The sequence below is a fragment of the Pocillopora damicornis genome, chromosome 8 (genome assembly GCF_964200805.1).
Source record: "Pocillopora damicornis chromosome 8, jaPocDami1.2, whole genome shotgun sequence".
Lineage (NCBI taxonomy): Eukaryota > Metazoa > Cnidaria > Anthozoa > Scleractinia > Pocilloporidae > Pocillopora > Pocillopora damicornis.
The window spans coordinates 11453909-11470037 of record NC_142677.1 but is presented as its reverse complement, the minus strand read 5'-3'; the positions used below and the strand labels follow the sequence as shown (position 1 = coordinate 11470037).

The following is a 16129-nucleotide window of genomic DNA, read 5'->3' as shown; positions in this document are numbered from 1 at the left end:
AACGAGGAACAAAAAGATGCTCATCAATGATCCTCGTTTGCCATCCATCGGTCATGTAACAGATCTTTTTTCAATTATTTGGTATGAAATTAGAGAAGGGCAAAACGAATTGCAATGGATGACGAGTTGTTCGCCGTCAAAGAAAAGATTAAGGCGCCTTTCTGAGAAAAGATGTTTTTTTATCCTTTTTTTTTACAATTCGTTGATTTAAACTGAAGAAGTTCAAAGACACATAAAGCTGCCTTTTTACAACATTACGAGGTTAGTTTCGACAGAGTTTGAGGAATTAATTAAATAGGCTTGTGTTACTCTGTTTGTGAAAGATCTTGACGACCATTTTCTCGCACTACAGACATAATTTCCGGCTGGAGCCCACATCTTTCTCTCTTGATTTTTTTTCGAGGAAGGCAATGGTTAGTAGTCGGTAACCTCTCAGCACGATATGGTGCCTACTTCCTTGTCAAGCTGCATGAAAAAGTGGATTTTTTTCTTATGAAGACCGTGTCGCATTAGCACCCTTAATCAAGCTGCTTATAAATGCATCAATACTGTTACTTAGTAGCTAGATTTTCGGAATTCCTTCCAAGACCTAATACAGGAGACACTGGCATTAAACAAGTTTTAAAACAGAATTGTACAGGGGATTTTGTTGTTGTTCACGACTTCGATTACCGGAAATAAAACCAAGTTAAAACACCACGATATGATTCATTTGTTGCCATGCTTTTGTAGCTCTCGAATTTATAGGTGATGATATCCTTTCACAGATTTCGAAGTGTCCTTGCGTTTTTTCATCAAAAGGCGATTAAATTCTCTGAGGTGGAGTACTTTGAATAACGAAAATGAGATTTTTGCATGGAATGACTCCGTCTCAGGCGATTGCTATCTCCAACAAGACTAAATTGAGTCTAATTTAACTTAGTTCAGTGCCTTTCTTCCCAATTTACGCCAGCTTTTTTTTAATAGCATGGACAGGAACATAAAAATTTTTCTACTTGTATTCTTTTAAATAAAGTTTTATTGCTGCTCCAAAATCAAATCTACACTTTATTTGGAACCAACCTCCAAGGTATTATGTAAATAACTGATGGTATCATTCAACTCAAAGTGGTCAGATCGACCTCACAGTATACAGGTCGACCTCACATTACTTGCAATTGTTACGGTATAAAATCACAATCCCACAAACTCAATTATTTTATTAAACAGCGAGTAATGTTCTTAACAAAGAGCGCCTCCTAAAAGCAGTACAATACTTATCGTTAATAAACTTAATTCAGTAAGCCCACCACAATCAACATCCGTGGTAGAACTTGGCTAACGTAGGGTAGATGTGGGTTAACGTGGTAGAACATGGCTAACTTGGGGTAGATGTGGGTTAACGTGGCAGAACATGGTTAACTTAGGGTAGATGTGGGTTAACGTGGTAGAACGTGGCTAACGTAGGGTAGATGTGGGTTAACGTGGTAGAACATGGTTAACCTAGGGTAGATGTGGGTTAACGTGGTAGAACATGGCTAACTTAGGGTAGATGTGGGTTAACGTGGTAGAACATGGCTAACCTAGGGTAGATGCGGGTTAACGTGGTAGAACATGGCTAACTTAGGGTAGATGCGGGTTAACGTGGTAGAACATGGCTAACCTAGGGTAGATGTGGGTTAACGTGGTAGAACATGGTTAACTTAGGGTAGATGCGGGTTAACGTGGTAGAACATGGCTAACCTAGGGTAGATGTGGGTTAACGTGGTAGAACATGGCTAACCTAGGGTAGATGTGGGTTAACGTGGTAGAACATGGCTAACTTAGGGTAGATGTGGGTTAACGTGGTAGAACATGGCTAACCTAGGGTAGATGTGGGTTAACGTGGTAGAACATGGCTAACCTAGGGTAGATGTGGGTTAACGTGGTAGAACATGGCTAACTTAGGGTAGATGTGGGTTAACGTGGTAGAACATGGCTAACCTAGGGTAGATGTGGGTTAACGAGGTAGAACATGGCTAACTTAGGGTAGATGTGGGTTAACGTGGTAGAACATGGCTAACTTAGGGTAGATGTGGGTTAACGTGGTAGAACATGGTTAACCTAGGGTAGATGTGGGTTAACGTGGTAGAACATGGCTAACTTAGGGTAGATGTGGGTTAACGTGGTAGAACATGGCTAACTTAGGGTAGATGTGGGTTAACGTGGTAGAACATGGCTAACTTAGGGTAGATGTGGGTTAACGTGGTAGAACATGGCTAACTTAGGGTAGATGTGGGTTAACGTGGTAGAACATGGCTAACTTAGGGTAGATGCGGGTTAACGTGGTAGAACATGGCTAACTTAGGGTAGATGCGGGTTAACGTGGTAGAACATGGTTAACTTAGGGTAGATGCGGGTTAACGTGGTAGAACATGGTTAACTTAGGGTAGATGCGGGTTAACGTGGTAGAACATGGTTAACTTAGGGTAGATGCGGGTTAACGTGGTAGAACATGGTTAACTTAACAATCTCATTGCTGTCTCCAAAGTGCCTTGAAATGAGCAATTTTCCGCGGTAACTCTTTCTCGATAGAGCTTTGAAAACAGTCTTCGCTCCGACAACAACAACTGTAACTAGCCCTACTACTACATAAGTCAGTCTTTATATATTTACTAAGTGTTCTGGAACATTCCAGAAGCTTGGATAATAACTGTTTTAGTAGTATTCCATAATAGGTGCGTGACATGATGAAATGCTCCAGAAAGTTCCATGGTATGCAAGTCAGCATTACCAAGCAGTCTGGAGACTTCTAGAAGGTTGTATTTACAACAATTACTCATAACGCAGTGGACTGCCATCGCATCTTGTTAAAGTCACGGTGCTTCTAAGTTTCTTCATTAGGATAACAACAAAATTGTCTTACAGTGTGCTTTACGGCTCGTTTCATTTCTCTCATCCTCCAACAATACAGGATTGGATTTATAGTCGAGTTAAACAACATTAGAGATGCCGTTATAGACAAGACAAAGTTGAATAATGGCGTTTCGTGTTCAGTAATAGAAGCAAAACCATGGACCAAAGCAAAAGGGAGATAACAAGCCAGTAATGCCATTTGTACCCAAAGTGCTGTGGACACTGTCTTTTTGTATCGCGCTTTATTCAATGGAGTTGCTTCTTCATTCTGTTGTCCTTGGTGACCTTGGCTCTGAACTTGTGCTTGCGAGAGGCGAAGAGTGCGATAAATTTTGGTGTAACTGAATGAAGAGATCGCTATGCCTAACAAAATCATTGCAGATCCAATGCCTAGGAAAATGCGATAACTCATAAATACTACCGACATAATGATAGTGCTTAAGACCCAATGAGTACCAGTTAGAGCCTTTACTCGCCTCATAGTTACAACCTGTCTGTATCTTAGTCCCAGCGACAGAGCAAGAAGTCTGTCCACACTTATTGCAATCATTGTTGACGAAGATACCCCACCAAATAATGAAACAGTGTTAAGATAAAGTAAAAAAGAGAAGAAACAAACCCTTGAGTGCTCAGGGGCCATAAGGAAAATACAGAAAAGAGGTTGTGAAGTAAGGCCCACGCCCAAATCTGTGCAAGCAAGACAACTGAGCAAGAGTTTTGACGGCGGATGAAGGCACGACACCTTACGGAGAGTAATGATGATCAAGAGATTTCCAATAATTGCAAAAATGGATAAGGGAAGATTTATAGTTGAAATGAATATCTTCTGAGCTGTTCCGAGACCTGGAGAACAGGAAAACTCCAAGCCTGTTGTTGTATAATTTCCATCCTCAGTTAAATTCGCCATTATTTCATCCAGGCTCTTTCTTTATATGCGACCCGAGCTCTAGTAACACTGTTAGATTTGATCTAGAGAATTCTGTTTTTTCCGCTTCAAAGTGTATTGGTCTCTTCTGAAATAAAGAAAATTACCTCTTAATCCATAAGATCAAATTGTAAATTATAAATTAACGACGTGATAAAAAAATAACATATTCCTAAACGCTGACGATGTCGCCGCCAAAACTGGAAATTACTCAGCTGGATCCGTTTCAGGCTAGTTGCAACTCGTGCTACAGTATACAAGGTATTTTCTTACGCCTTATAAACGTAAAAATTCAGCCTTCATAACAGAACGATCAACAATATGGTCTTCGTAACTAACCCTTTTTTTATGGTAAAATAGCTTCTGGTGAGGTTTTAAATTACTTAATGTTCGAAAGAAATTTTAAAAAAAGGAATCAAAACCATGTCTTCGAGCTTTCGCCGATCTAATGCATGATGATGCCGTGGATCGGCAAAAATACTATACAAAACTATTCGTGCGAAAGTATTTGTGTAATCTTTTCGCGCCACATCGCTTAAATACTGTTATTTGCATGTTTTAAACTTTTACCTTGATAATGGAGTCATGACTACTCCGAAACGTCTGATTTTATCGTTCGTTTTTACCGTAATATACAAATTATGTTTGTATATTAAATCATTGTAAATTATCTTGTCCTCGTCGAGAAATAACTTGAAAAGTCAATCACTCGTTGGCGTCTCTAAATGCGAACGAGAAGGCTGCCAGTTAACAAAAAGAGAGAGAGAGAGATTTGCAAAATTTGCATTGTTCGTGGTATGTTTCTAATCCTTTGTGCCTATGAGCAGGTGCTTCAATGTCTATCACGTTCCTTTGTCAAGTGAAATGGACAAAATATTGAACTTTACAAACACTGACAAAGCAAATTGTTGCTCTCCACTCTCAAATTGTGCCTTGCCACTTGAAGTACAGAAAAGTGATCGTTGCTTTTATAGATATCTCACATGCGTAGGTCACAAACAGGCAAACCCCCCAAAAAACTTTCGGGAATTCATGTTCAAATCGAGAAGAAACTACCTTACCTTGGTGCACTGAAAACTGACTCGCACAGGAAACATGAAACGGTGCTTCGGCCTTGAATTATTTCAACTCTGTCAGTTGCAAAAGAGAGAATAAATGATATAATAAGTATATGAACATCGAAGAATAACGAGGAGAAAACCATGCACTTACATGGTTGGTAAAAATCAACGATTTTTCCGATTTATATCGTTCTTATTTTGATAGAGTATAATGGAAGAAATACCTTTTTAAATTCAAGCATCACTTTATTATTGAATCAGCTATTTCTATCCCCTTTAACATGAAACTCGTTGGGTTTTTTCACTGAGAGATGTAATTTTTTTTGCATGCAGGAAAAAATGACGAGCAACAAAATTTCGTTTCGAAAAGGAAAAAATGTTTATTCCCGTGCATATAAATACATGACTTCCTGTGATGATAAGATTCCGTGTTCTTAGCTAAGTTGTTTTAGCTTTTATCAAAGTTTGCCTTCATGTAGAACTGACATTATGTTTTAATCAATATTTTTGTTCAGTCAAAGGAAAAAATATTTTTCCCCGTTCATATAAATAAATGACTTCCTGTGTTGATAAGACTCCGTGTTCTTAGCTAAGTTGTTTCAGCTTTTATCAAAGTTTGCCTTCATGTAGGACTGACATTATGTTTTGATTAATATTCTGTTTAATCCATGAAAAATATAGCATATTGGTCTTTGCGGTAAAAAAACCTGAACGCACTTTTTAATATAGAGCCGTTAATGTGAGTGAACTTGGGACTAATAAAAGGAGAAAGTTTAAACAGTGTTATATAGCGTAGTAAAAGACCCTACGCAGTCTAGACGGCAAATGCAAGAAAAAAAGTTGATCAGAGAATTAATAAATCTTTTCGTCGAGAATGTCGCCAATGTCTAGAGGAGTTCGACCTCTACAACGACGTCGAACTCCAATTTCAGCATAACATATGTGAGCAGGGCTGCACTTTGCAGAGGACGACCGGAAAATGTATTAAAACTGCTCAGTAGATCCTTTGTTCTCTTTATCTCACATGTGTGGGTCACAAACAGGCAAACCCCCCAAAAAACTATCGGGAATTCAAGTTCAAATCGAGAAGAAACTGCCTTACCCAAGTGCATTGAAAACTGACTCGCACAGGAAACATGAAACGGTGCTTCGGCCTTGAATTCTTTCAACTCTGTCAGTTGCAAAAGAGAGAATAAATGATATTATAAGTATATGTGGTTCAGTGGTTATAATTATGTGTTTCAGTGGTTTGCTTAAGCTGTCTACTGTCACGACTGCCACTCGTCAGAAAAAGCTACAGAAGTAAATAATGCGCGCATTTTGACAGGTGCAAAACGTTCAAATATTATCCTTTTCTACCTGCAGGTTTTTTAATATTTGTAAAAGAGAGGAACTGAAAACAACTTCTTCCCGAGTTATTTAGGATCAAACAACAAAATTGTCAAATATTCACCTGTTTTTGTGTCATAAAAGCTACTGACGCGCAGTTAAGACATGAAACGGATCTCTGGCATTGAATTCCGGCTTCAAATCTGTCAGCCGCAAAAGTGAGAAAAATTGTACCTTGCCGCTCGAAGTGCAGTAAAGTGATAGTTGCTTTTACAGATATCTTACATGTGTAGGTCAAAAACAGGAAAACTCCCTGCTCCCCCTCTAGAAAGAAATGACTTACCTTAGCGCCTTGAAAACTGGCTCGCACTAGAAACATGAAACGGTGCTTCGGTCTTGAATTCCTTCAACTCTGCCAGTTGTAAAAGAGAAAATAAATGCTATTATAAGTACATAAACATCAAAGGATAATGAGGAGAAGACCATGCATTTACTTGGTTGGAAAGAATCGACGATTTTTCCAATTTGCATTGTTTATATTTTGATAGACTTAATGGAACAAATACCTTTGTTTTAATTCAAGCATCAGTTTATTATAGAATCGGCTTTTCCTATTCCCTTTCACATGAAACTTGGTGGAATCCTTCAGAGTTAAAATATTTCTTGTATGAAAGAAAAGATGATGAGCAACAAAATTCTCGTTTTAAAAAGGAAAAAATACTTATTTCCGTGCATATAAATACATGACTACATGTGTTGATAAGATTCCGTATTCTTAGCTATGTTTTTTTAGCTTTTATCAAAGTTTGCCTTCATGTAGAACTGACATTGTGTTTTGATCAATATTCTGTTAAGTCCTAGAAAACATAGCATATTGGTGTTCGCGATAAAAAAACCTGAGCGCACTTTTTAATCTAGAGCCGAAAATGTTAGTAAATGTAAACAAACAATTAACTTGGAACTAATAAAAGGAGAAAGTTTGAACAGTGTTATATAGCGCAGCAAGGTTCTTACGCAGTCTGGAGGGCAAATGCGAGAAAAAAAGTTGATCAGAGAATGAGCTACATAATTCTTTTTATCAAGAATGTCGCTAATGTCTAGAAGAGTTCAACCTCCATATAACGACCCCAAACTTCAATTCCAGTATAACATATGTGAGCAGGGCTGAGCTTTGCAGAGGACGGCCGGAAGATGTATGAAAATAGAAGCCACACGTCAGAAAAAGCTAACGGATATAAATGATGCATGCATTTTGACAGGTGTAAAACATTCAAATATTATCGTTTTCTACCTGCACGTTTTTGCAATTTATATACAAAAGAAGGAAGAACTGAAAACAACTTCTACCCAAATTTTTTTAGGATCATACTGCAAATAATACTGCCAAATATACGCGTGTTGTTGTGGTGTCATTAAAACTGTTTCCTCTCCCTAATTTTCGGTGAAGAGTTCTTCTAGGTTAACAAGGTGATGAAAAATAAAAGCAATAATAGCAACGATTCTATTGTTTTCTTTTGCTACAGGGAAGACTACATACACTTAAATACCTGAGATATTTAGTTCTAAAAATTCTCGACTGATTTTTGTTTTTATTTGACAACAGCTTAGACAGTTGTAAATATCTGCGAAGACACCGAGTGAGTGCTGTTGATTGCGTTGATAGAGACCAATTGGTTATTAGAGCGGAAGTTATAACAAGTTTTCATTTCTTTAAGGGAGCTTTGCAAACGACATTAATTAATCAGTATTTATAGAAAGTGCGATCGGTCAGCTCAGACATTAGCGGTTTAAACAGATGATTTGAAAGTGCAGCAAGTGCATGGCGCTAAACAGCTCTAAACAATTAACTATGCAGGAACATTCTAAAATAAGCCACTGCTAATGCTTCTTTAACATTTATCACACCCTCCATTTACATTAATTTTTGATGGACCATTAGTTCTCTAGTAAATAAATTCAATGTGAGGAATAATTTAGTTCACGGTATACATGCTCGTGGTTAAACTGCGAAAAAGTTCAAAATGCTCTTGGTAACTTCATCGTGTTCCAAAGGTGGCCTTCCTATGAACCAATGAGATAAAGGGTTCTCGACTTTTCTCAAAGGAGTAAAATTTGTAAACTGTACCTGCACTTTAGTTGCTCAATGATGTTTTTTTTTTAATTTTTCCTTCCCATGTTTCGATTTGAATTTTCTTTATGAAGATCTAGCTGTATCTCGGTTTATGTGTCAAGATTTATCTTAAATATTCAGTTTCTTCTTCCTTCTGTTTTGCAATTCTGCTCATTCATTCGCTAGTCTGCCTCTTCGCTATACTTCATTGATCAATCTTTGTTTCCCATTTTGTGCTCTTCATTCCCCAATTTTCCTGTTTTTATTTGATGACACAACTCTTAAGCATAACTTTTTCTGTTTCTTTTAATTGATACTCATCAGTTGTCATTTAGATTAGGCTTGTTTCATTTTTTTTTTATATTTCTTGTATTCTAGTATTACTCGCTCCCTTTATCCTACTTTATTCGTTTTCTTCGTTTGTCTTGATCCAATAAACACGTAAATCCTTAAATTAAGTCTGTTATCGAGCTGACCATTTACATTTGTACCGTTGCACTTATGTCCTCTTATTGCAGATATGTCCTCTGACGTAATGTGATACAGTGGCCAATCATATCCTGCGATCTATCGAGCGACACGCGGCTTGGGACTGGTTAAGAGACTCCGTTGTAGTTATGTCTTCAAGCAAAAGTACTCATTCAAGGGGGTCGGGATAAGTGGAAAATTTGACCAGTATTTTCCGGTAACTGCTCTCAGGAAAACATGCTGTTCGCATGATCACTGCGAACCGGATCATTGACCTCTCATATTGCTTTCCTTGAAGTTCAATCGTTCGTTAACGCAGAGTGATCGTATCGTTGTCATAACCTAAACTTGGAAGAACAATTTGCTGTGCGTGAATAACAAAGCGACTTTCGACCAAAGGATGCGTTATTGTTCACGTTTTATTTGCAGCCTTGCTTTATTTACAGTCTTCATTGCTCGACTTGCGACTTCAATGACAACATTTTAGCCACAAGCTAAGACAAAAGCACAATGTGGCGTCATATCACAATTGCTTTATTTTCTTTAATAGTTGAAGATCATAGATTATGGTTCGTCGACATAAAATTATATATTTTTGACACTTCACTTGATCTGCCGGAGGTGAGATCGACTGGGAAGTCCAAGTTGTGATTATTTGTCTGCGTCACGAAGTCTTCCTTCAATCACAGAAGTTTGGCCTTCAGTTGTTTATTTTGAGTACTGTTGGTTTTTGCCGTATCGCACTAAGCCCTCCGTTAAAAAAATTGAAGTAGTAGATTGTGATTTTATTGCGGTTCCGCTGATTTTAGCTGTTTTTTTTTTAGTACTGTTTCTAAATTATTGTAGGATTTATGGCACTTTTGGGTGGATTTGTCCTATTTCACCCGATTTATGACAAATTCACACAATGATTAAATCGAAAATGGGGCTAAAGGTAGCTATGGCAAGTCAATAGGATAGAATCCACCTAAAGGATGAATTTCACAGAATTTATCCCGTTTTTCTAGAATTCATTGGAAAAAAAATGGAAAATCGGGTTGAAGATTGGATATGGCAACTTGAGATCTATTCCATTTGGAGAATAACTTTTCAAATTTTACCCTGTTTTTTGTCAAATTCACTGAAAAAAATGGAAAATCGGAGTAAAAATAGCATATGGGAACTTCGGGTATTATTCACTTGTAGCATGAATGCTCAGAATTTACCCCGTTTTTCTCGAATTCACTTGTCAAATGGAAAATCGGGGTAAAGATGGCATATGGGAACTTAGCGTATTGCATTCACTTGCGGGATGAGTTCGCAGAATTTGCCTCGTTTTTCTACAATTCATTGAAAAAAAAATGGAAAATCGGGTTGAAGATAGCATGTGGGAACTTAGGGTACTATTCACTTGTAGTATGAATGCTTAGAATTTACCCCGTTTTTCTCGAATTCACTGATCAAATGGAAAATCGGGGTAAAGATGGCATATGGGAACTTAGCATATTGCTCATATCAAACTTATCCCGTAGAAAACTGAACATTTGCTTAAATTGGTCCCAAGCCACCGTATTACTCACCTGACATGCGCAGAGCAATTAAATAAGCAAAGAGCGCCAATGTTAAAAATGGCGGCTAACAGAGTGAAGCGGGAGCATAAGACTCCGAAGAGATTTATTGACGAATTCGCAGAAGCTAAGACCAAGCAATGCAAGAAAATAAAAACTACGGATAAGAATATTTATCCTGTAGAGATAATATAGGTCGACAAAGCGAGAAAACATGGCAAAATTCATTTCAAAGGGTACTGCGAGAAATTTGACGAATGGAGGCCTTGCGATGAACATAATTTGCCCGTAATGCGATTGGAACCGATGTCAAAACCAAACGATGATTCCTTCAGCGATCGCCAGCAAACTTTTTATGAACGCGTTTACAGGGAGATCAAGCGAAAGTTGTACTCCGGGCGCAGAGAGGATTCAAAAGTTCGTATTGAAATTCAAGTCGATGACGATGTTTTCTATAAAAGTCTTGGGAGGATTTCATCCAAAAAATATCAGAGGAATAAACTCATATATGAAATTCTTTCAAATGAAACTCTGGATTGTTATATCGGCACAAAGTGGAATGAGCGGATCATGAATGAAAACGGCGATTTTGCTTATGTTGTACCAGGGACTGTGAGATTTTGGTTGACAAAAAGAAACCCCATAGTGGAATTTAAATTAATTGGCGATAAATACGTGAGATCTGAAATCGAAGACGGGCATCGAGTCGTTTTTACATTTGTCCGTGGAGATGGCAACAGATGTGGATACAAAAATATGGTCCATCATTAATATATTTGATTTAGCACATGTTTATTGATTTTGATAGTTGATGTCAAAGAATTATTTTACTTGCATGTGAATTACCTTCATAAAATGTAAACATGTGGTTATAAATGACCCATATATTTCAGTCTGTGATTCTGTTGTAATCAATGCAGTAACATTTTTGAAAAAGACTCCTTGAATACTGTATACAAGAAACATTTCACAGGCATAGCAAATTATTCTACACAACTTCTACTAACAGTTTTTGGGTAATACACTCCTTTAATACATTGATATATTATATCATTACTGATTGATTAAATCACATCTTGGCTTCCATTTACCATCTATTTTAACAAGATGTGCACAGAAAGTGGGAGCATCGCATTTGCTGCATTTTGCAGTACATGTTTTGATGGTATGGCCAGAAGTTGAACAGTTTCCACAGTTGTAGCTTTCCTTCACCCTTTCCAAACCAGCAGCTTCCAAAAGCTGTATTCTGTGTTTTTTCAAGAAAAGTTGCTTTAGAGCAGAAACCCCTCTATGATTAGATGATCGAAAGTAGTCCTTTGATACAGTGTTGTTGTACTTCTCCATACCTTGCTGAGTGTAATAAGCTAAATTTTGGTATAGCTTTAAAAATTCAGGTACATGAACATACAAAGAATGCATATATGGTGTTACATCTTTTGCTTGGTAAAGGTCTAAGAATTTTTGAAACCATTTTTTGATTTTGTCCTTGAGGCTAGAGATAGCATCATCTGTAGTGTAATTAAGTTTAAGATCACCTATAATATCTATGAAATTACCCCAAAGGGCTTGCAGCTTGTCCACATTATGAAACTCTGGTAATAGTAAGTGAAAATTAATATGTTGGAAAAGCAAGAGTTTTTCAGGTCTAGTAAGGTCTCTGTACTCCAACTTCTTGCTGTCCCTATTAATTTTCCATTCAAAATTAATTCCAAGTTCTTTTACAAATTTCTCATACCCAGCCATATGTCTATACTTATTTCGACAAAACCCATTTGAAAAAGTAGATACCTTGTCAATGGCATCTTTCCTGCGAAGTTCCCTGATCAGAAGTTCAATTAAATTATCAGATATTCTCAAAAATAAATGTAGTGTATCAATTATTACATGGTCAATAGGAATAAAATCAAATAATGGATTGGTTTTACAATTATATTGCTTAGATTTTGCATACTTACCTATTTCTTGTAAATCTCTTGCCCCAAGAGATTTGTCAGTTATAGACCACTTTTAACTGATGTCAAACCTTTCATTTCCTGGGCACTTACACCAAATACAAGAGAAATTTTGATTAGCAGCCCCTGAACCACAAACACAGGCTAGAAACTTCCAGTCTCCTCCCAAAAAATACTCAATGCTATACTTATGACTATTTACAGTAATTTCTTTTAAATTTGACATTTCATTATTTAGATCAGCAAGGCTTTCTTTAAGATTGTCATAGTTCTCTGTTGTCTTAATTATTGCTAGAACATAGTTCCCTTTTTCATTAATTGCTGCATCCTTTTCATTCAAAATTGTGTGTGACATTTTCAAGTTTAAGCCTTTTCCCAATGTTGGTACCATCACCACTGAGCTTTACTTTAATAGTAGTAACCTTGTCCAATACTCCATTTTTCTGCAGCCTTTTTATCTGTTCCTCAAGACTCCCCCTGAAAGAAATCTGTACTCCCTCTGCCTCCCCTGGTGTACTTCTCAGATTCCAATTGGCATTTAGTTTATCTAGGTGTTTGCATATTTTATATTTTGTGGGCATGTCTTTACACTTCATGGCCAACTCATGCCAAGCTTCATTAGATATATTCAATTTTTCCTTCAAGTAAACCCACATATTGATGTCATCAATATCATTGTCAGTCAGTTCTCTTGGCTCTGTTTCCAATAGTTGTAACTCTCCCTCTTCTACCAATGAAATAGTTTCATATTGTTGAGTGTCATTATTAAATACCTCAACCTTGGTGGCAATAAAATTGTAGAGGCCTAAAAATGACAGTGCTGAGTGGCAGTCTTCTTAAAATCCTCGCCTTAATCTTGCCTGATGTTGTTTGGTATAATAATAATAATAATAATAATAATAATAATAATAATAATAATAAGTCTTTATTAAGCACTCTAAACAACAAACGTGTTTAGTTACAATGATATGAAATCAGCAAGTATAAAACTAATAAGCTAACTAAATTACTAACTGAATAACTAATAAGAGAACAAACATCTATTAGTAAAGGTCCTTTTGAAACGTTCAGTTCTGACAAGCGGGAGAATATAATTATGGCGCCTCTTACGTAGCGTATCCATTGTTCGCTCTGGTGGCAAAAGGTCATCTAAAGCTGTTGGAAAATCGCTGTCGGTGATCTTGGCCCACAACTTCTTATCTTTTAGAATAATAATATTTTCAATCGAAAAAAGCTCTTTACAGTAGCCAAGCTTAAAAGCTCTCTTGAACAGCCTGTCTATGCGACTCAGATATTTATGATAATACGCGCAGCCCCATACTTCTACAGCATATGTAAATATAGGTAGAATAAGACTGATAAAGAGGAGATGAAGATGATCCAGCGGCAGTCCATAGAATTTACAAACACGTAAGATGTACAGACGACTACTGGCTTTCGATATAATATTATCAAAATGTAAATCCCAGTTACACGGATCAGATTGAAAAGTTACACCCAACAACTTCAGACATGGTTTACGCTCAATAGAAACCAGAGGAGCAGGTAAGGCCTTAGTGGATTTGCCTCTAAGAAGCATCTCCCACGTTTTCTTTAAGTTTAGTTGCATACGATTAGCAGATGTCCATGCGACGATCGATCTGACCTCCTCAGCTGCTAAATTGCCGTTATTAGCCAGCGATTTTACTGGAATACTTAATGTTAAATCATCAGCATATTTCACAAGTAAATTCTGATTTGGTAGAATGGCCTTAATATCATTGACCATAATAGAAAATAGTATAGGGCCTAAAACTGTCCCCTGAGGGACACCTCTATTGATATTTACATAGTCCGTGACAATGGCATCAACAACAACTCTTTGTTTCCTGTTCTGTAAAAAACTAATAATCCAATTGGTCACGTATGGATTTATATCAAGTGTTTTCAACTTAGAGCAGAGGATATCATGAACTGATATGATATCATAATCAGTGAAACGTTTGCTTTTGTTTGGACCTCTTTGTCCCTTTTTTTGCATTCTTGCTGCTTTTTTCGCTAATCTTTTGAATTTTTGTTTGTATTGTTCTTTTCTGTTTTCCGAATCCCTAATAACATCTTCAAACTCCTGCTCAATTTTTAATCTCTTTGCCTGCTCTGCGGCTAAATCCAGTTCAGCTTTCCTTTTCTGCCCACGAAGCTGTTGGTTTTCCTCAATCAATGAGTTGTTTTCAAGCTCATGATAGAAAATTTTGAAGGAGTGGTTTTTTGCCTTCCACGCATCAATAAGCTTCTTTATACTTTTCCCCCCACTTTTTGACGCTTTCTTGAACGCTGAATGGAGGAGAGAAATCTTTTTCCTGAAGACGTTGAGAATTCTGGAATTTATAACAACTCCGCGAATCTCAGATTCCCTCAATATTTTTTCCACGATTCCCACAATCACAGAATCAGCACTTTCGTCGTTCGGCTCTTGATCAGACTTCTTCGACAGGGAATATATGAGATAGCTGATAAAAAAAAAATCAGTTCGGTGAAAAAAAATTGAAAAAAATTAAAAAGAAAAAAGAAACAGGTTGGAATACACTTCGATAAACGCAATTTTTACTTACTTGTTTATTTCGTAAGTAAACCAAGGCAGTTTTTCCCCTTTTGGACCATTTGTTTCTTCGCCGAAATCGTTTTGTGCATCTACCGCCACCGCGAGAAGAGCCAGCGAAGAAAAAATCACCAGTGCGTAAACTTCGAGTCCCATTTCCCGAACCCAAACAATATCCAATACATCAAATTGCGCCAAATTTATTGTTTTTTTCGTATTTCGCGGTAATGACCAGTTTTAGGCATGCGCTTTAGAGTTATAGTCCCAGACTCCATGGCCACTGCTTGCATGTGGCGTGAACCCCTCTCCGACATATCTGAATCGCTAACCATAAGTCTCAAAAACCCGAACGAAATATTTTAATGATTTCCTTCAAATACAGTGGTATAGAAAGCTTATGTACGTTAGTTTTAGAAACTGAAGGTAAGAAAGATAGCAATTCAAATGAAATACACGAAAAAGAGGAAAATGTTCGAAAAGTAGCGTGTTTTTGACTGACCTCAGACTGCGTGACATGTCACGAAAATCTACAGAGGCAGATGTTAAACGTAAGTTTGATATGATCACTTGCGGGATGAACTCGCAGAATTTATCCCGTTTATCTAGAATTCGATGAGAAAAAAGCATTGAAAATCAGGTTGAAGATTGGATATGACAACCTAGGATCTATTCCATTTGAAGGATGAATTCTCAGATTTTACCCCGTTATTCTATAGAATTTTCAGAAAAAAAAATGGGAAATCGGGGTAAAGATAGCATATGGGAACTTCGGGTATTATCCACAATTTACCTCTTTTTTTCTAAAATTCACTGATCAAATGGAAAATTGGGGTGAAGATGGCATATGGGAACTTACGGTATTAGCTACTTGCGGGCCAAATTCTCAAAATTTACCCCGCAATTCTAGAATTCATTGAAAAAAAAGAAAAAAAAAATGCAAAATCGGATTAAAGATTGGATTTGGCAACCTAGGATTTATTCCACTTGAAGGACGAATTCTCAGAATTCATCCCGCTTTTCTAGAATTCATTGAGAAAAGAAACTTTTTTATAAAATTTGTATTTTTTCCTCTTTTTTTCATTTTTAAGTAAGACTAGCGAGCCGCACAAAGAAACTCTTCTTGTAATTGTAAGCTCCTCGTTTATTTCCGACGCGTTTCGTCTCTAATTAAGACTTCTTTAGAGAATGACTACAATTAACGGGGAACAGTATATTACATAGCACGTTGGTGTGCCTAAGTTTTTAATTTCCATGGAAGTTTAATAATAACTGAAAGCGGGCGTTA

At 37.0% G+C, this 16129-nt stretch overlaps 2 protein-coding genes across 6 annotated transcripts; both read right to left on the bottom strand.

Moving 5' to 3' along the window:
• Positions 1 to 2030: 2030 nt before the first annotated feature.
• Positions 2031 to 7385, bottom strand: LOC113682581 (adenosine receptor A2a-like). 5 transcript variants are annotated; one of them, XM_089181099.1, is made up of 5 exons: positions 7204 to 7385; positions 6533 to 6601; positions 5963 to 6031; positions 4370 to 4929; positions 2031 to 3887 (listed from the first exon to the last, which is right to left on the bottom strand). In XM_089181099.1, the coding sequence occupies exon 5, from the start codon at positions 3779 to 3781 to the stop codon at positions 2846 to 2848; it is 936 nt and encodes a 311-aa protein (XP_089037225.1). In that variant the 5' UTR covers positions 3782 to 3887; positions 4370 to 4929; positions 5963 to 6031; positions 6533 to 6601; positions 7204 to 7385; the 3' UTR covers positions 2031 to 2845. The 5 variants fall into 5 exon arrangements, with proteins under 5 accessions (XP_089037225.1, XP_027055545.2, XP_089037223.1 ...); XM_027199744.2 differs by having other exon boundaries at positions 4861 to 4929; XM_089181097.1 differs by adding an exon at positions 6756 to 6832 and having other exon boundaries at positions 2031 to 4929; positions 7302 to 7366.
• A 2662-nt stretch (positions 7386 to 10047) lies between these two features.
• Positions 10048 to 15018, bottom strand: LOC149041374 (uncharacterized). The gene is made up of 3 exons (XM_089180857.1): positions 14858 to 15018; positions 14170 to 14755; positions 10048 to 10086 (listed from the first exon to the last, which is right to left on the bottom strand). Exons 1-3 carry the CDS (start codon positions 14998 to 15000, stop codon positions 10048 to 10050), a joined length of 768 nt encoding a protein of 255 aa, XP_089036983.1. The 5' UTR covers positions 15001 to 15018.
• Positions 15019 to 16129: the final 1111 nt, after the last annotated feature.